Consider the following 21,565-nt stretch of genomic DNA (forward strand, 5'->3'; position numbering starts at 1 on the left):
ACCCTGGTCATGACAATTCAGGTACAACCTGGGTCACAACCAGGGAGCAATGTATAAAAATTAAGTGCTAGAAATGGGCGGGGCTTTACATGTCATATTTAGTGAACAGCTAACATCACATCCTCCAGTCCAGGTGTCTACCACAATAACTAAGCTCCTTGATTTTGTCATTATACAGTAGGGAGAGAGAAATAAAGCTTATTTTATGTTTGTTTTGCAGTGAACGTAGTTCTAAAGCACAAATAAATAACCATCAAACACTCAACAGATGATTTTGTGCAGACTGATTTCTCCTCCACTGCATTTCATTTATTACAGCAGCTGGACAAGGAAGTAAGCTGCTCTAGTATCAATTTAAGATAATTTTAAGACAATGGGAGAACATTTTTCTTTGTTAAATATCACTAAAAGTAAAAGTAAAGTACTTAAAATACAGAGAAAAAAGAGAGAGATTCACGCTACCCAGCAGCCGCACTGAACTGCAGGCTGGAGACCTGTGTCTCGAGCGAGAGGGGAGTGAGAGTGGCGGTGCTGAGAGAATTAAACTAAACTTATTTTCATAAGTTTCTGTTCTAACACTGAGTTTTTACAGGCAGCTTTGCAGTTTTGTACCCAACTATTTATTGATGAAAATAGTTGCCCAGCGTTCCACAAATCAATCCTTTCGTTGGCATTTCCTTGACACATTTATAAACATAGTAGAAACGTAGGAGGAAACTCATATCCAGGTATGATTTATCGGATCATCATCTATCATGTGTGCTCACAAACTTCATGTAAACGCCATGGAATTCAGAAAATTAATTTTAACAGCTTCTCTGTTACAATACAGAGCGGTTACAAGTGACGAGTTACCATCCTGCTCGGCTGCCCTCTCCCCATCAAGTCCTCCCGTAGCCACCCCCTCACACCAGCAAGGCAAGTAGGCAACAGTTAGGCTAACGTTTAGCCGCTTTCCGACCAAGTAGTTACAGGAACATAGTTATAGGAAAAGTCCACTTCTAAACAGATCTACTAACTACTCTCCCCCAAAACCAATTTTTCCAATTGCATTCGCACTGGCCAAGTGGCCATAGGTACTGGTAGGAGGGGTAAGGGAGTGATGCAAGCACGGCAACGGTCTTTATAGCGTTAAAATCAGAAAACAAATACACAAAGTATGAACTAAATACTAAATCTAATGTATATAGCATATTTGCCATAATTTAAACAAGTCTCCCGAAGAGAAACGGGTATCTCTCTCTCCCCCGCCTTTGTCTGCTGCGCTGTGGACGTGTGTGTGTGTGTGTGTGTGTGTGTGTGCCCGCGTGCGTGTGTGTGTGTGTGTGTGTGTGTGTGTGTGTGACGGCCGACCAGCCGCAGGACACGCTTGTAGAGTTTAACTCCGAAAAGACAGTTAACCACAGGTTCCCGTTAATCTTATGATGGACATGTGTTGTGATATTTAAACAAACGAACAGTCAACGGCGAAATAAAAGCCTCTTATTTACAAGTCTGGTCAGAAAGCGGCTGTTAACGTTAGTGTCTGGCTGTTCCGTTTCAGTCTTTTTGTGTATTGAACGTTCAAAAGAGATAAATGAAGTTAGGTTTACTGCCAAGGTGTATGTCTGAGAGCTGAGGACAGCGACACAAGAGCCACACAGGTAGGCTACTGAGGCGCTGTCCTCAGTGCCGCAGAAAAGCGCTGAAACGGAGATTTTTTTTGGCTTACTTTAACTGGCCCATCCAGTTTTCTGGAGGCCCACCTACAATCAAAATCCTGGCGCCGCTAGTGGGTGAAATGAGAGTGTAGGATGATGAGCATGAGAGTTTATGAGCCTGTCACTGTTAACATTTTGTCATGAAAGCCTTTTCACACTATCTGATTTTGCTTACCCTGCTGTGCAGGTTGAATTACAAGTGCATAGGTGAGGGAATTCCTGGTGACATTTAGGTGGGTTGCAGTGGAGGATTTTGGGGAAGAAAGCCTTGTTCACACCAAGTTGGCTCAGAGGCTTAGTTTAGCTTAGTTCAAGCACAACCCCTGGACAGGACATCCGTCAGTTACTATGGCTTACCCACAATCCTTCTACTGCAACACTGAATCCCAAGCAGGGAGGCATTAAGGACTATTTTTGCTCAAAGTTGTGGTTTTTTCATTTATTTTCCTCCTCCTCTTTCTCAATTTGTATTCAGCTCCATTAGAGAGGAGGGAATCCCATGGACAAGCCTATTTCTGTACCTGACTCCCACGTTCATAATTCGTCACAATGCAAAATAACACAAGGATATCATTATAATCTCTGTGACTCTCTTTGAACCTATGGTCACCTGTTGAAGGACAGTCTTTATCCTATAGGGTTGTCTAATATGATGACATACAGTATGATATAAACCATTAGACAATATAGATATTACTATATCATAGTTACAGTGTACTGTAACCCTCGTTGCATGGTTAGGAATCGGTGTCACCTGATAATTTTCATAATGTAAGCCTATGAAGCTCGACAATAAATATAATATATGTGAATGTGGATTGTCTTCATAACATAACAGCCTAAATGCAGGTCTGTGTGTGTCTGTGCGCACACAAGGCAGTCTGATGGTCAGCACCGCAGCGCACAACAATGGGGCGAGTGGAGGAGAAAGCGCGTACAGGTAAAGGGAAGCTGTCGATGATTTGATTTGTAGGAATTTGGTGGAATGTGTAGCTGTTCCTCCTTTAATTAAGGCATAGGTGAGTCCATCCCAAATTGTATCTGATGCACAGGTTTTTAATCGGTGCACTCGCATTGTGCACTTTTATGTCCATGCACTGATGCAAATCGGTGAATCTTCACATCCCTAATATTTACAGATATGAAAAGGACACATTCCAAGCATGTAAGTACTCAATAATTACAAGTATGAAGTAAAATCAACCATGGTAGAGGTTATATAAATAAAAACAATATTTATATATTCTCTACCATGGTTCTACACAGACACAAATATATATGCAGCCGGATAGCTCAGTGTTTACTGGGGAGACCGTAGTTTGAATCCCGTTCAGGGACCAGCTATCCAGTGAGGGTCCTTTGGCAAGACCCTTAATGCTATCTGCCTACCTAAAAATGCACAAAACCATGAACAAGAGAGTCATACCTGCTCGGACATCATTCAACAAGCTCTGTGTCAGGTGTTAGGGAACCAGGAAATGGGCTACTGGAACAATACATTTGGCTGAGACAGAGAATATGGAACTACTGGAAAGCTACTACACAACTGACCCCAGGGAAAAGGGGTTACATGAAGAGTGGGGCAAATGAATACCCAAAATCTAAGCTAACCAAGATATTAACTACTAGCTCAATGTTCCAATATCCGCAGTCCAAAACTGATATCACAACTTGAGATTACTCATCTTGATTATACATCAAGCTGTATGCCAGGAGTGAGCGTGACATTGACTCACTGGTACATCACAAGGATTTAGATACTGTAAGTTTGGTATCAAAGAAAGGTAAGATGGTCACAACTGAAGTGTTGGAACTATCAGAAGGCAAACATAGAAGATGTTTAGGGCAGCGATAAATACTTTCAGTCATCAAATCAAAGGCCAAAGGAAGAGGCAGGGGAGAACATGGCCGTGGGAACTAGGGGTGCGGAGGGTGCTGCAGCACCCCCTAGCGAAAGGAGAAACTACTACAACTATAATAAAAAAACAAAAAAAACACACACATTTATTTTTAATACTTTGATTATTAATATAAACCTAATCCCTTTCATTACAAATTAAATGTAATGCATTTTAAAATTTGGTAAGTAAGAAATAAACACATAATTTGATTAGAATGAATATGCCGATTTTGCCAAGAGTCGCGCCTCTGACGCTCATTCATGAGTGGTGAAGATAGTTGTGGAAACTTTCCCGGCTGGTCAACAACAGTACAGAAGTTAGCTAGCCATGGCACAAAAGCGCACTTTGGATTTCTTTATAGATCAACCACAAGCTAAAAAGTGTAAAAGACCGGAGGCAGAAAACTCAGCAACTGTAACTGAATGAAGTAGCGACCCTGCTAGCAACAGACGACGAGGGAGCTAATCTTGTAAACCAAGCTAGCAGCACCAGGGTAGCCGCAGAGGGAACATCAACGTCAACTTAGTGCTGCCAGCCTCGGGGTCACACTTTTCCTGGTAGACGTTTTGGAGATGAGGATTTGTTTTTTTGTGTTATGACTGCAACACAACGTAATAACGCTGGTTTACTATTATAATGCTGCTGCCGTGCAGTAAATTGGCATGATTTATCAATTGTTCAGTAACAGTTCAACTGAAAGTTTATACGAATTATTGGAGATAATTGTGTTTTTTTACACTCGTGTAAAGCCTAGCCTATGTATGGAAAACCAGAATGAGGTCACACCTATTTTTAATTATCCTACTGTAGGCTATTGTTATAAAAGTATTAGGTCCAGCTTAACACGCTTCTGATACAAGAACTTCTGATACATTAGGCCCAATATCTTTATGCCTTTAATTTGCTATTGCTGTGCTACAAAAACTTAAGGCTGCATTTCTCTATTTCAGTGTTTTTGTCAGGACTGACTGGCTTGCTTCACTTTGATTTGATTTAATATACTGTAATTCAGTGATGTGTTACCCTTGTGTTTTGTGGCTCTGTTTTTGAGCTTGTAGTAGGCATATTCTTTACCATTGCCGTAGCTTTGTGCCTATATCTTGCGTTACCCGTGCCTAGTTTGTTCTGTCTTGGATTTTGGACTTTATTCTTGTTTTTGTTTTTTCGCTTGCGGAGCATGTACCTGTGTTCCAGTTTTATTACCGAAGCCTTAGTACTGTTTTGACACCACGAAGTGCCTTTGTTTTAACAAATAGAGATATTTTGTCTTCATCTTGACAGTATGGGTATGAAAGAAATTTAACTTGGTTAAATAGCGATAACGGTCTATTATTTCCCGATGTTTCGGGATCAGTAGCCCACGGCAGGCTAATTACGGTCTTGGATAGGCTATTTATATGAACTGAATCTCTATACAGTTCAATAAATTGTGATGGATGCAGTTCGGTGTGTGGTGGTTGACTTTGGCTGAAAACATCACTCTGGAAAATTTGTCAGCACCCTCAATTCAAAATATGTTCCCGCGGCTCTGGGGGAGAGTAGGCACCATCATGGAAGCACAAGCCCCTGCATGGCCACCGACAGACAGAAATCCAGAAATCACACCAGTGGCTGGAAAAAGCTGGTCTTAAAGATAGCACAGAGGCACTAATCATGGCAGCACAAGAACAGGTGCTAAGCACAAGATCAATAGAGGCCGCAGTTTACCATACCAGACAGAACCCCTGAGTAAAGAAGCCCCTGAGACAGTCCAGCAAATAACAGCGTGGTGAAAGATACAGGCATGTACAGCATACATGGAAAGCCATAACCAAGTGGCTGGTATAGTGTACAGGAACATCTGTGCTGAGTATGGACTAAGAAGTCCCAAAGTCAAAGTGGGAGGCCCCACTAAAGGTTGCTAAGAATGACAGGGCTAAGATCCTGTGGGACTTACAGATCCAAACTGAAAAACTGGTAATGGTTCACAAACAACAGAAGAAGGCAGTTGTAATAGATGAAGCAATCACAAGCGACAGCAACATCAAGAAGAGGGAACACAAGAAGCTTGGGAAATACTTAGAGAGGAGCTAAAAAAGATATGGAAAGTAGAACAGTGGTAATCGGCGCACTCACAGCTGTAACCCCCAAACTGGGACAATGGCTCCAGCAAATTCCAGGGACAACATCTGAGATCTCTGTCCAGAAGAACACAGTCCTTGGATCAGCTAAGATACTGCGTAGAACCCTGAGGCTCCCAGGCCTCTGGTAGAGGACACAAGCTTGGAGGAAGGAATAAGACTGCCCAGTATTGGGCGAGTGGGGAATTTATATATTGTTATAATGCTAAACTAACCTGGGCTTGTGACACAAAGGAACAAAGCTAATAGAGACTAACTCAGCTCGCAACATTAATCCCCGTCTCGTTTTCCCTACATGTTGCATTCAACGTGAGAAACGACGGACGAAGCAGCAAGGGTCCCAGACAGTGAACTGCAAAGCCTACACAATCAATCAACCAATAAATACATTTGTTGAAATATCACGTGTGTGTTTATTTAACCTGTATACTAATATGAAAATATGTGCATCAATTAGCCATTTTCGTTGACAGGTGTACAAGTTACCTTCTCACAAGATCTAACAGTGGGAATGTGTACAAATTACCTTCCAATAAGATCTACAGTGGGAAATAAGACTGATATCTCAATACAGTTTACGATACAGTTCTGTTCTTATGTGTTGCTAATAACCCATTAATGAGGATGTGACAGGGAAATAAAGATGCAATGTCCTGCAGCTTCTACAGCCTTTATGTGGTCGGATAGTAACAAGGCATTAAATGTTCTAATGTCTTAATTGTGGAAGTAGAGTGTCGATAAAGCATGTGTTAGTATATATACATATACAGTATGTACCACCTACAAACACCACGGGACTCCGGAGAGCATCCAGGCATGAGAGACTTAAGTAGCCTAAGTAGCCTAAGTACCTAAGTAACCTAAGTAGTAGCTTAAGGCAGATGTGACGATGTGGTTTGACATTACCAGTAGCGTAGTTTTCTTCTAATAAGCACTGGTATTTGGTTTCTAAATAGAATGTAATTTGTATAATGTATTGTCTAGTATATTTTGAGTTTAATACGGCAATATATGCATTTCTAGTTACAGCATTATTTAGGTGTATGGTTTCTAATTAGCTTATAACTGTGTTCGTTTTCTGTCTAATAAAGACCACATAATTTCTTGTTTTGGTCTAATTTGATACAAAGTATGGCTTATTACATATTTTAAATGTACCGTAAACATGAAACCGTTAGTGTGACCCATATGCCTACCAAATTTCATACATTTAAGTAAGAACTCACTGCAGGGGCTACTACTTTGACATTTTGTAGGGGGCGTTATCAAGCCAATTTGCCATGCCCAAGCCCTAGACTCCCGATTAGATGTAAATTTACACCAGTAATAATAAGTGTGCACAGTTTCCTAACTTTCTAAGCATGTTTAGCCCCTCAAAAATGTGATTCATTTGGTGGAATAATACGAATTTTATCAATGTAACAGGGCCTTCGCCAACCGACATCGTCGGTGCTCGGGCCCTAATAACATCTAAATTATAGGTAGTGATTGAATGCTGCACACCAGTCTTTAATAACTTCTACCAGCAGCTGTGGATGATATTAATAATCATCTGTCACTTAATTCAACCAATCAGGATTGTTTTTAATATCGGCTGGAGTTCTGTTTTCCTTACACTAGGTCAGGATTCAAACCAAGTTCCCACCTGACAGGAGTGCTCATTATTTTAATGAACAAAAAACGAGAGTGAGAGGTGATACTGTTACCATCTGCAGGCTAATACTTACACAACCGTGGAAGTCTCTCTGAGTGACGAGAGGGGAAAGAGTTGTGCTGAAATTTACGACTGCTTATCAGTATGCAGAATGAATTCCTATTATCAACTTTAATTAATCTTAGGCTACTAGGCTTGATCTCCCTGCTACGCTACAAGACTAATATCAAGTTTTAAAAGGCCGTGCTCTCTGCATGTTAAACAGATGCAAGTCAGGCTTCACAAAATCACTAATTTTCACTGAAAATCTCTGTTTTTAGGTTTCTGAAGGTATAGTTTAGCTTTCCGTTAGAGCTGCTAAAATTAATGAATACTGCAGTTTACAGAATACAGGACAGCAAACGACTGCAAGTTGTGAACGTAAGCGGCCATTTTATATTGTTTATATAGTGATGGCTTTAAGGTCCAATGAAATAAGATTTTGTCAGCATCTTGGTTCTTTAATTAGATGTATTCACTCTTAAAGGTGCAATATGTATATATTTACTGTATTAAATCCAAAAATGACCACAATGTCATCAGATATTAAGGTAACCTGCTAAGCTGAAATACTGCGTTTTCTGACAACAATGCTAAAGCCAGTATTTTCTCCTTTGAAATTTCCCGTTCCGTTCTGTTTGTGTTTTAGCCTGTGTGTTGGTATCAACTGCCCATTCTGACAACCGGGCCGGGTTGCCAGTCTGTAAAAACGCAAACCCAAAGCACTACAGCTGTAGTAACAGCCATGGAGGCAGCAAACAAACAGGATCAATGGAGATAGATTCTACCCGACCTAAAAAACTTTGGAATGTTTCTAACAGTCACATGACCAGAGACGTAACGAACCGCAGGTAAATATTGGAGATGTATTTGACGGTATTAGACGGAGACAGCTTGGAGCCCAAAAGGACGCCGAGTTGGTTAATTTCCTCCTGAACAGGTAAGCATTAGCTTCAGGCTAATTTCTCACGGCTACTAGGGACGGGCATTTTCAGTCATTTCAACATTCATGTACTCACATTGAATTTTATAGAGTAACGTTACACAAGTTAGTTGCTCGCAAAACAATTGAGACACAGCCAGTGAAGTGATCCCGATTGGTCACACCTTAACTGCTAACGTTACCGGAGGACCAGGCAAGTGGGCCACGGCTGTTTACAACGTGTAACGTTAGCCTGTTAAGCAGCCGTAGCCGAGAAATGGTGAGTAATTTTAAGCCAAAAAATGGTGGCTGTAAATTGGTAGAGAGGACCGTGAGTTTGCGCTGTTTTTAGCAGTTGTTGTTTCCGTAATTACATATTGGACCTTTAAAACAAGTAAGAGAGGGGCGGTTAAAAAAAGGAACCACTAAAGTTACCCTGGAAGTACAAGTAATGCCATTTAAAGATAAAAACAAAACAGCCACAAGATCTGGCAAGAACACCACAACTACATTCAGAGAAGAAAAACAGTTGCAACAACACTGCCACTTCCTACATGGATGGAGTAATTGAGAAACTCAGTAGTATCTTTAGGTGAGGTGGTATGTGTGGTTTGGCTAACTAGCTAACTATGTATGTGTTAATGTATATGTGTGAGGGGGAAGATTAATTAGTTGCAGCAAATTCAAGTGGGAAACAAGTTCTAAAAAAGTAAATACAAATAGGAATGGAAAAAATAAATAAGTAAAAGGAAAAAAAAATAACAACATCATCCTGAGCCACAGAGGGGGGAGCACCAAAGGGCAGGCCCAGGGGAAGGCCACAGAGGCGTGACGGCTGGGAAGTCCACTGCATAGGTATATTTTAGGGGGGTCAATCACGATTGTCCATAGTTAACTCGCAATTACTCTCAAATTAATCACATTTTTTTTCTGTTCTAAATGTATTTTAAAGGGGATATTTTTCAAATTTTTCTTTTGTTATCAACATGGGAGCAGACAAATATGCTTGCTTTATGTAAATGTTTATCCAACAATCCAAAACAATGACAAATACTGTCTAGTCTAGAACACGTGTCAAACTCAAGGCCCGAGGGCCAAATCTGGCACCTCGCAGATTTTGATCTGGCTGCATATCAATTTAGGTTCACAATAAATTTTGGCCCACCTATGTTTTGTCGCTTTTTCAACATTTTTGCCACTTTTTCCAACATTTGTTGTGATGTTTTTGTCAGTTTTTGTCAACCTTTTTGTCAACCTTTTTGTCGCTTTTTTCTTTGATAGGTAAGTTACTTTTTTGGATCTTAATGTCGACCAAACTGTAAGGCTATATGAGACATGCAATAATACAATAAAAGATGCTTGACTTTTTGGATAAAATAAAAGCATGTGAATGTCTGGCCCTTGATGTGATTCTTATTTTCCAGTGTGGCTCTTAGTGAAAATTAGTTTGACACTCCTGGTCCAGAATATTCTCCAGACCAACTTTCAAGGTATTTTATGCTAAAAAAAAATATGCAGAAAGCATAATATGGCAAACTCAAGCCTTTAAGAGTTGTCCACGCATCTCTGTTGCAAACTTTCCAGCGTGGCCTGCCTTTGGCGAAGGGGAGGAGGGTTCTCTGCATCAGCCATATGCTTGGCCAGAAAGTGGTATTTGAGACTGGATGTACTGGTGTAATGGTAATTCAATTCACAGCGAACCATCTGGAAGGGCTTTAAACTGAACTTGCCATTCATTAAACCCTTTTCTTTATCCATTTCTGCTCAAGGAGGTTTGTTTCTGCTATCCATCCATAACATTACTGCTACATAGTTTTCTGATCTCCCAAACCATGGAGCGGCCCGAGGCCCAAATCACAGAGCATGCATGCATTAATCACGCGTCAAAAAAAATGTGTGGCGTTACAAGGAATTTGGAATGGAAGGAATTTTTAACTTGTTATTATCGCGTTAACTTTGACAGCCCTTGTATATTTATAATATTATTATTAATAATAATTATAATACTATTACAAACAGAATTTAGGACAAACATATATCATAATGTGCCACAAAAAACACTTAGTTAAAACAACCTCCTCTTTGTAAAAGGGCACTCCGGCTGCAACTGTGATTTGGGGATGTCCTGGTGTATCAGATGCATGCAATTTACTCACTAGGTTGTGGGTATGAATCAGACTCTTGGGTAATGGGGCATGTCATCTGTTTTCTCTCTCTTCTTTATCCTCTGCCTGCTACGGGGACTGCCCATTTCTCTGACGCTCCATTGTTCCGACCTCTCAATAACCCGAAAAATTCCCTTTGGTCCTACAGCCCACTAGTCCGGCGTCCCTTTGTTTCGAAAAAATAAACCCTCTGCTCCAATATTACATTGTTCCGACCATATAGGGTTATGGTTAGGGACAATTATTTATAATATTTCTTTAGGATTTTTGCCTTGACATGTTGGGAATACCAAAGTTTCCTGTTTGAAACAGCCAAGATGAGGCGTCTTCTCACTGATCAAGTTAGTTTCACATTGGTTATTGCAGGGATATGCCCCATTCCTATTCATTATCACTGCAGGCTTATGGAAATATAACTACATATCCAACCCAAAACTAACTTTACCCTGTTCGACTTAGCCTACATTTTTATTTCAGTTTTTCAAAGACAGGCTAAACATATAAATGTGTTAATAAGTTAAAGATAAGTAATCTTGCTTGTTATTTTTGATTCAGATTTTAGATTATGGCAGGTGATCCACAAAAGCCTATATGGTCGGAACAATGGGAGTTTTTTTTTTTTTTTCGAAACAAAGGGACGTCGGACTAGTGGGGACCAAAGGGAATTTTTCGGGTTATTGAGAGGTCGGAACAATGGAGTGTTGGAGAAATGACACCACCTCAAAGAGCAGAGGGAAAGCATCCTTTAAAAGAGTGCTGCTTTGACAGTTTGGCATCGCCAATGGCCATATAACTTTACAACGCGTAGTAAAAAATGATTACAGTGTTATACAGCCCCACAGGATTAGGGAGCCAGCACCATTTTGGCATGTAATGGGAATTGTAAAGAGATCTGAGCAGCAGTGTTGTCAAGAGTATACACAGTGATACAGAGCAAATCCACCTATTTGCTGAATCCCTGATGACTCCTAGTGGATGATGGGATTATAGTATACAGACCTAAGAGCATAATTACCTGTGATTCATACCAGATAGTGAGCTGCCATTATACCAAGCTCCAACATTACACTACACTACATGATTCAAGCCCTGATAACTTAACTGATAAGATACAATTGTAAAAATAGTAGTTGAAATTTCAAATGAATTGTAAAATCTAAAAGCAGTTGAACAATGAGTTGGAGAGAAGGAGATGAATGCAGTTGAAATATCAGTTGATGTCAGTTGATCACTGAAAGCAGTTGCATCTCATTGTAAGAGTAAAGGGTGAAAGCATTTGAACTGCAAGTTGGAAGGTGTCTGCTAGATTTTCACAATGTGCCACGTACCAAGAGCGGCTCTCTGCTCTGCTCCGCTCAAAACAGTGCTATGTCTCTATTTGACATAGCCGGGGGGCGTTGCACAGGCCGGGGAGGAAGTGGATGGCTACAAACATTTTCAAAATAAACAATGTCAAGTCAAACTGGAGTTTGAAGAATAATGTTAAAAATGATGTTGTATTATTACTATGCTTTTAACTTAAGGCATCTAGCCCACTGTTCACTTCCTCCTGAGAGAGCCCCACCCTAGTATTGTATTGAGCAATCTGTTGTTGCCCCATTATCGCCCTTACAATGCCTCTGTTGTTGTGCCTCTCATCTGCTGAACTGTATGGTGAGGCAAAAAAACATCCGATAATCTCTCACTTAAATGTCGTTTGGACCAAAGTGGCCCGGCTGTTTGAACTGGATCCATATCTAAATACTCAATCAAATGTTTGGCTAAATCCAAAGTTATGTATTGGTAGATCTCCCCTTTTTGGGAGGGATTGGTTGGAAAAGGGAATTGTTCCACTCAGGGATCTGTATCTCGGTGGCATATTGAAATCATTTGAGGATGTGGTACAGAAATTTGGAATCCCTAGGTCTCAATCTTTTAGATTTTTGCAACTTCACCATCTGGGGGGATTATTGAATCCAGTTCTTCAGGCACCAGAAGGCACCAGAGGAGAGAGCGATTCATGTTGCGAGTTGTATGTTTTGTATTTTGTTGAAAAATGTAAATAAAAAAAATGTTAATCACAGAAAAAAAGACAACAATTTCCTTAAAAAGAACATTCTTTGCTGGGACTTGACTACGTTGTCACGTAAGGGCCCTGCTCATGTTGCATAGACATTTTAATTGCATTTGTGTCTGTTAAGAGGCACAAAGGCACTCTTTATATAAGATTCCCCAACAACTGGCATTTTAGCTAACTGGGAGCTCTGGACATAGCTGCAGCAACTCCAGTTTGCTAGCACCGATTTTGCTCGTTTTTTTTTTCCTATCGACAGTACTCGGAGATATATAGTGATCAAGATTCAGGTAAAAATCGTCCGAATTCTCCTTTGATCTGTCTGTCTATGTGTCCCATTCAGGATTGTGGTCGAGCACAATGCCAAGGTACTTTTACTCTCTGACTGTTTCTAGGATCCCCATATATCAAAGTGTGGTTAGGGGATTGTGCTTTTCTAAAATCAATTTACATCTCCTTTGTTTTGGAGATATTTAAGATAAGGTTTGACTTCTCAAACCAGTCAATAAAAAAAGTCAAGAAATGGCACATGTTCCTCTTCCTGGTCATATAGGACACTAACCAGGGCAGTATCATCTGTGTACGTAGAACTGGATCCATTATCAAATTAAAATTGCCCCCTAGAACAATATTGTGGTTTCCTACAGCTTGTAATTTCATTTCCAAATCTATAAAAATGCCTGATCATCTACATTAGGTGCATATATGTTAGCCAGAATTAGTTCTTGCCCTTGTATTTTAGTCACAGAGATGGGGACTCGAGTGTGAGACTCGGACTCGAGTCGCACTTAAGTCGCACTAACAGCTGACTTCAGACTTGACTCGGACTCGACCCAAAAGACTTCAGACTTGACTTGCGACCCGACCCAAAAGACTTCAGACTTGACTCGGACCCGAGCTTCGAGACTCGTCAACAACCTGTTTTCATACAATCATTGCTTTTTAAATCTAAATGTATTAATGCATTTCTATTTTCTTTTATTGGCGCGTATACGGGAAAAGTATGACGAGCTGTATGTCCCCTGCCCTTTGCCATAATGTGCAACGTAACGCATGCGCCTATGTGCGCGCACATATCAAAAAATGCATTGCAGATGGCGACACCAAGTCCTCCTGGAGTTGTGCCTTTTGTCATTAGTTTTGCTTTCAATAACTTGGTAAACAGTGGCAGTAAGCGAACAGCTACATGCAAGGTGTGTGGCACCAAGATCAATGATGCCGGATCAACAACGTCGGACTTCATCAGGCGTCTCAAAACCCATCCAAATAGGTCAGTCACTCACACACTAATGTGAAAGAGACGTTACATTTAGCATATATCGTCACAGGTAACAAGCTAACCATCGCAAAGTGTTGTGCTAATGCTGGGAACAGGCAAATAGTATCTTTATAGTTAGTAGTCGCTGAGGCTAAGAAATCCATGGCGCACAGGAGGCAGGACGCACGGATCCATCTCCCCAGGAACAAATGCTGTGTCGGGTGGGCAAACTCAAGTGATGCGTAATTGATCCCGTGGATGATTTGTAGACTATTAAGTGAACAAGGTGTATCCAGTCCACCAAACACTGGGCCGTCTTGACTGTCTTAATTCGGCACATATTTCTGTTACTGTAGCCCTATTTACTATTTCATTATTTCATCCATGCGTGGCGCAGCGGATCCGTGCGCACTGTCACCTGCCGTGGAGACACTGGCCTCACTAACCTCTCCTCCTCTGAGTCGGGTCTCCCTCGCGCTGGACTCCGTTTCACTGAGCGTACTAACACTTAGAAAATAAATAGCATTACATCAGTGAGTTCAAACTGCTTATTGTGCGTAATTTGGACTGACACTGAGATGCATGTTGTTCTGTAACTGGTGTGGCGCTGCCACTTTTCTCTTGATTTCCACTTCGACATTTTTGTGAAAAGAGACATTACATTTAGGACATATCATCACAGGTAACAAGCTAACCATCGCAAAGTGTTGTGCTAATGCTGGGAACATGCAAATTGTATCTTTATAGTTGTATCCATATGATGTGACAGCTACAGGACATGCTTTGAATTCATAAGATTTAACGATACAGTGTTAGGGACAGATCAGATGGCCAGAGACTTGAGACTTGACTTGGACTTGACTTGGACTCATGGCAAAAGACTTGAGACTTGACTTGAACTCGAGCTCAAAGACTTGAGACTTGACTTGGACTTGAGCTCAAAGACTTGAGACTTGACTTGGACTTGAGCTCAAAGACTTGAGACTTGACTTGGACTTGCAAAAAATGACTTGTGAACATCTCTTGTGAACTAATCTGCAGACCTAAGTGTGGGAGTGTGTGTATTTACCTGAATGTCCTTCAGTCTCTGTTCCATTATAGGATAATCTGTAACAGCCGTAGATGGGATGGCCAGCTTGGCCTCACACTGTTGTAACCATGCCAACAGTGTCGATATGGTTTCCTTATAACGAGCCGGGGGCAAGCACTCCAAAACTAGAGACAGACAGAGAAAGACAGTCAGAGAAGGTGTCAGTTTAGTGTTGCAACCTGAAAAGACTTAAAAACACTGAATTACACGTTTTACTTTAATATCCAAACCTACTGTATTGACAAATACCATCCTGAATACATATTTTATAAATAAAAATCTTCTATCCTGCAGTGTAAGAAATCCTTCTGATGCTGCTGTGCTAGGTGATGTTAGAAAAGTTTGTCTTTCCAAAATAATTGTTGACTAATGTCCTAATTTTTTATTTACCTGTCTGTTTATTTTTATTTTTTTACCTTTGTGTACAATTGGAAAGAACCCATCGAAGAACAAAAGCCTCTTTTGCTGGGATGTGCTATATTTAACTTTTACTCAATTTAAGTGCACCAGTTGACATCAACCACTGAATTCTTCTTTACAGGCTGAGACTCTAGGCTAGAATTTCTAGTATTACTAGTATTAACTTGTTCTGTGCTTTCATATACAATCAAATCTCTTCCTTGGAGTGCCTCATGAGACAACTGTGGGTGCTATTTTATTTTCCCTATATATGCTTACTCTGGGTAATATAATTAAAACGCTATTGTGGCTTATTACATTTTTATGCTGACAAACAACACAGTTATACCTTCCAATAAAGCCCACTGAGCTTGGAATGCTGTACATTATATTTGTAGAACTAAACAAAAAGTCTGGACGGAAACCGCTATTCTTAGGCTAAATCTTGACAAGAAAGATATTTAATGGCCCTCATATATTTCTCATTTGTCATGGCTCATTTGGCACCCTGTTACTTTATCCACTCATTTCTATGTGTTAAACCTGTTTTTTTTTTTATTCCTGTTTTTACCAGCAGCATGGCTCTAGGGATGGCAATGATGGTCGGTCCACCACTTTGGTCCAGATTGAAATAGCTCATCAACTGCTGAACAGATTTCCATACAATTTTGGACAGACATTCATGGTACCCAGATGGTAAACATACTTTGCTGATCTTCACATCTACTTGATGTTGAGCTCCATCATCAGCTCAAAATCATAATGTAAACTTATACATTCTAAACCTGTTAGCATTGTCATTGAAAGTATATTAGCATGGTGATGTTAGGGCAAGTACAGCTGTTGGCCATTTTTTTTTATTTTATTGTGATAGTATATTAATCTAGTAATATTTTTAACTATTGCATTCACCGCAATTTATGACTTTCATATTTCTATGACGTAATTCTCTGGTAAACATTTCAATTAATTCCAATAAAACTTCCCTGATTTGAACTGACTTAAAAGAAATGTGATGACCTGACCTGACTTCAGAGGCAGAGAGAGAGAGAAAGCCAACAAAGAAAATGTATCATTTAAATAACTGGCACATTCCTTTCAGAGAAATTCTTTTCTTTATGCTTCTCAACTGTACTTGAATTCGGCCCAGTAATCTGTTATGCATCCTATACACATCCATGGCCAAGTTGTTGAAGATGTGTTTTGGGTGAGAAAAGCGCAGTGTGTGGCACGATAGAAGAAGCTGTCTGAGTGAGTGAAAAAGTAGTTTGTCTGCTTGGCTGTCAGCATTTTTCTTCTCTCTCTTCCATTCTTCCCACCCTCTACATCTTTCTCCTCAATGTCAGGGTAATTTTTTCAGTAGCTATATCTTTTGTTTTCTCATTTCTTTCTATCATTACATACCTCATTGATATAAATAGCTATCTGCTCTCATTTTTGTAACAGCGTCTGCCTGATTTAGTTTCTCATCTTAATGGCCGCAGCTTTTAGCTTCTTTTTCTATCTCATTAAGTCTCATTGTCATTGTTTTCACAGAGATGATCTTAATCAGGATGATACTCACAGTTCTTAAAATTAGAGCCTTTCAATGACATTTTCCTTGATTCCTCTTAATTGAGAATGTAGATTGCTTAAAAACTTTGCAGCATTACTTGATAACCGGGAGGAACTGTCAAAGCCCTGTAGGTCCTCAGAGAGAATTGGGAAAATCCAAATCTAATTGTGAAAAGTATTACCTCCCAAAAAGCCCCAAAAGCATTATTATAAAAGAGACTTTTTTATATATATATATATATATATATATATAAAACAAAAAAAACAGACTTGACTTGACAGGATTTCTCCAACTGCAAATAAGAGGAAGTATTACTCTTTGTATTACTAATTTTAAACCCAGGAAGGTTTTACATTTGTAAAACTTCTCCAGAGCACTGAAAAGCTATTTTAATGTGTTTGTCATTCCAATGTAATGTAAGTAGGGATGGATACCAAGGGTCGGTCTTGAATTTGGTACCAGGTTCTGATTATCAGAACCGTAACATTGATTATGAAGTTATGAAGTCTGTTTCAGTCTGTTGCATTAGTCTGTTTCAGCACGTGTTCTGACAAGAACTAAGAAAAGAGATCATATTTCTCCTGTATTAGCTTCTCTCCATTGGCTTCCTGTAAAATCCAGGATTGAATTTAAAATCCTTCTTCTGACCTATAAAGCTCTAAATGGTCAAGCTCCTTCATATCTTGTGGACCTCTTAGTACCTTATTGTCCCACTAGAGCACTACGCTCCCAGAATGCAGAGTTACTTGCGGTTCCTAGAGTCTCTAAAAGTAGAATGGGAGGCAGAGCCTTCAGCTATCAGGCTCCTCTCCTGTGGAACCAGCTCCCAATCTGGGTTCGGGGGGCAGACACCGTCGCTACATTTAAGACTAAAGTGAAACTCTCCTCTTTGATAAAGCTTATAGTTAGGGAGTGAGGAGTTGCAGTGAACGCCTAGACCGGCGGGGCAGGGTGTATAGCTGCAGACACAGCACCCCTGCTTTTCTCTGCTTCTCTTTACATCAGTCATCACATTTACCTATCGTATAATCAATAATATAGTGCCTCTCCTAGTTATGCTATTATAATTCTAGACTGCCGAGGAAGTTCCTTCTTATGACACGCTCTTTTCTTTTGTTTCCTTTTATGCACATCCTGTCCCAGAAGTGCTTGTTACTAACCTAGCTCTGGGGAGTTTACTCCCCGGAGTCCTTATGTTTCTTCTTCGCCCAGAACATCGCCTCGGATTAGGGCGACACCAAGACCTGGGTCTTGGGTGCAGCTGTGGCTATGGCCCTGCTACACCCTGCTACGCTCTACGATTCCCTGCAATGCCCGGCTACGTCCTGCTGCGTCCACCCATGCTCTGCTGTGCCACGCTACATCCCGTACCGTCATAACCCCAACCGTCAGACACCGCCCACCAAGAGTCTGGGTCTGCCGAGGTTTCTTCCTAAAAGGGAGTTTTTCCTCGCCACTGTCGCAATAGCCACTGCTAATGCTTGCTCTTGGGGGAACTATTGGAATTGTTGGGGCTTTGTAAATTATAGAGTGTGGTCTAGACCTACTCTATCTGTAAAGTGTCTCGAGATAACTCTTGTTATGATTTGATACTATAAATAAAATTGAATTGAATTGAATTGAATTGAAATGCTGTTCACTGGTAGGATGGAATATGTGTGCCTTCTAAATTGTTGCCATTTTGGTCACCTGTGATAGGTGGTAGGTAGGTTTAAACTGTTTCCTGTGTGCACAACTACAAATAATGAGGTACATACTAGTAAGTTAAATGATGCTCTACACCCTGAGATGAAAATTTAATTTAGAAGGTCCTGAGCCAATCTACAGGACTAAGATCAAAGCCAAATTTGGGCATTTCTTTGATTATTGGTATTGGCTATAAAGAGCCTGATGTTTGTTCTGGGGGAAGCAGCAATCCAGGAGCACCGACGGACCTTTGTTGCATTTCTCTCTTTCTTCTTTCCTCTCATCTCTCTACTACCGCGTGTATTGTGAGTGACCCATACTTAAACTCTTATTCCAGGAGATTTGAGTGCTGAATTCACAGAGCATGCTACCTTACAGTCCTGTAAAACATTGTTTAAACTTGGTCAATTACTGCTGCTAACTGTTTTTTTGCTTTTCTTTGGAATGGAATGAGGGATAGTTTATTTTTATGTGGCAATTATAATAGCTTGTTTGATAAAATTATCAGGCTTTTACACATTTTTTATATAAATTCAGGTCATTACTTCAAGTTCATTGTTTAACATCTCTAAGGCAGCCAGTCTGTAAGTCTGGTGTCATTTGTCATTCAAAGATCCATGGACTTACCTACAGAAGTTAAATTCTTTGTATTCATATATATATGATATATGTATCAGTCTGTACTGACTAAATACCAATATGATCCGTTGTTCCACCAGTAGTGTGCACTGTATTGAGAAAATAGCTGAAATGGCCTGAACGGAGTCAGCTTTCATTGCTGAATTTTAATATTGTCTGGTAATATTTTATTACTTTAGTAAATTACTTTTGGTAACTTCGTGGACAGTGAAAAATAGAAAAAAATGTAAGCACTTACTGTAACAAAGGGTACCCACCAACTACTGAAAATAGAGGCCACTTAAACTAAAGGGACCACGAGGTGTAGTGAAAAAGGTCAACTCTGAACTGAATTGCTGGGATTAAGTTTTTTCAATTAATCAGCATATCTCCTCTCTCACCCAGTTGTAACTGTTTCTCTCTTGCCCTCAGATCCTCCAGGACCTTCTGGTAGTGCGCTTTGAGGGCACTGATGTCGGCATCCAGGAAGGCTGAAGGGTCCTCCTCCCCCTCCTTCTCCTCTTTCAGCTCCTTCAGCTGCTTCTCCAAAACATCCACCTGAGGCAGCAGGGAAGCCAGGCGAGCCACTTCCTCCTGCCAGGACAGGGGGGGTCAAATCATGAATGAACCGAATAGGGAGAGAGTATTAGTCAACCACACAGGCCAACTCTGTTACCATGGTGATTTTGGGGGAAAATGCAATGGTAATTCTGTACATTCTAATGCAATAAAAACGTAAAAGTATTGCGTTCTCATTTTTAAAGCTCCATTCCATTTGCCTTATGCTTAAGCAGTTGTATTATACAAAAATGTTTACATACACTACCAACAGGAAACTGGATCAGCTCAGCAAAACTGAAATGTAGCTATGACTTTTTTCCTCCTGAACTATACAGAGAGAACAGGAATAAATCACTGCATTGTCAATATAGGAAGAGCAGAGAAGAACAGAACAGTGTGTAGTTGAATATTTTTTTCTATACTGTTTAACATCTGTTTACCACCACAGTAAAAAGCAAAAGTTGGAGTTATAACCAAGCGTATAATGTCGAACCGATAGGTCCTTGATTTCAGACAGAAGGAGACAAAAGCAGACGTATCATTTCTAGCTGGCAACCATTGATTTTGTCAACTGAAATGGTGACTATCTCTGGCTGATTCTATCAGCTTTAGCTTGCTACATACTCAGGCTAAGATTTGGTTGAAAAGTCAGTCTCCTGCTGAAGTTTAATGTTTCCAGCTGACTTGTATTAAACAATAATCCTGTAAAGCAGGTGCTGCCAAACTTTAAAAATTGGAGTCACGGGCCAAACAGTAAATGCTTAGTAGTGAGGCTCTGCAGCCCAGCCTTCTGATGAACGTCCAGCTGGATCTTCAACAGGTTCCTGTGTCGGGGGTCCCGGTCATCGTGTCATCTTTGCCTGGGTTCCAGTCACCGGCCTGGCTGACTTCTGCCCCAAGTGTCCAGTCGGTGACCCAGCCAACTCCTTCCCAAAGTGTCCAGTTGGCGGCCCGGTCGACTGCTGCCCCAGGTGTCCAGTCGGCGGCCTGGCCGACTCCTGCCCCAAGTGGTTGTCCTCAGTCCCTGTGCCTCTGCTGTCCTCAGTCACTGTGCCCCTATTGTCCTCCGTCCGTGCCCCCGCTGTCACCAGTTACCGAGCCCCGTTGTCACCAGTTACCGAGCCCCGCTGTCACCACTTCCCGGGCCTCGCTGTCACCGGTTCCAACCCTATTGTTTTTCCTCCCTTGTCCTCCCTTTACACTGCCTGGTTTGAGTTGGACTTTTCTGTTTTGTCATCAGCCCTTATCTCACCTGTCCCTTGTTTCTACCCTCGTTACCTTGTGTATTTAGTCTGTGTGGTTTCTGTGTCTGGTGTCAGTTCGTCGTCATTCTTGTGTTGAGAGGTCTCTGCCTGTGCCAGCTACATTCTGTGTTCCTGGTGTTTCCCTGTGTTTCTGTGTTCCTGGAGTTTCCCCGTGCTCATGTTTGGATTCTTCAGTTTACGTGCATTGTAAGTTCTCTTTGTGTTTTCATTAAACTCCTTTATACGAACTGCTACCCTCTCCTCTCCACCTCATTCTGCAAGTCTGAACCTCTCCTTCACATTTAATGGTAACATTGGTTGGTGTTGTTGGAGTGTAAACTTCCCAAAATACAACTAAAAGCTGGCCAGAGCCGCTATAGTTAGCCCTAAACTCTAATAGCATAGGACTCGCTTCTAGGGAAAATACTAGTGGATTTATTATTTTTATGTAACCTATAACCCCACAAAACAATGTAGTATATTTATGCTAATTTGTAGCCTTGGAATGTTGGGTTACTTCTGCTGCAATAGTAGTGATTGCAGCTTACGTTAGAGCCAACAAATACACTGTTTAATCTGTGCCTTACACTTTTGTGTTTT

The 21,565-nt window shown here is 40.7% G+C and overlaps 1 protein-coding gene across 22 annotated transcripts in view; it reads right to left on the bottom strand.

Moving 5' to 3' along the window:
- Positions 1–21,565, bottom strand: part of dmd (dystrophin) — a 458,768-nt gene that overhangs the window by 205,334 nt on the left and 231,869 nt on the right. For all 22 annotated transcript variants that reach the window (XM_035998529.1, XM_035998533.1, XM_035998526.1 and 19 more), the window contains 2 exons: positions 19,562–19,754; positions 14,882–15,027 (listed from right to left, as the gene is read on the bottom strand). In XM_035998529.1, the coding sequence (XP_035854422.1) occupies positions 14,882–15,027; positions 19,562–19,754 (339 nt within the window). The remainder of the gene's footprint in view (positions 1–14,881; positions 15,028–19,561; positions 19,755–21,565) is intronic.

Source organism: Sander lucioperca, chromosome 24 (assembly GCF_008315115.2).
Source record: "Sander lucioperca isolate FBNREF2018 chromosome 24, SLUC_FBN_1.2, whole genome shotgun sequence".
NCBI lineage: Eukaryota > Metazoa > Chordata > Actinopteri > Perciformes > Percidae > Sander > Sander lucioperca.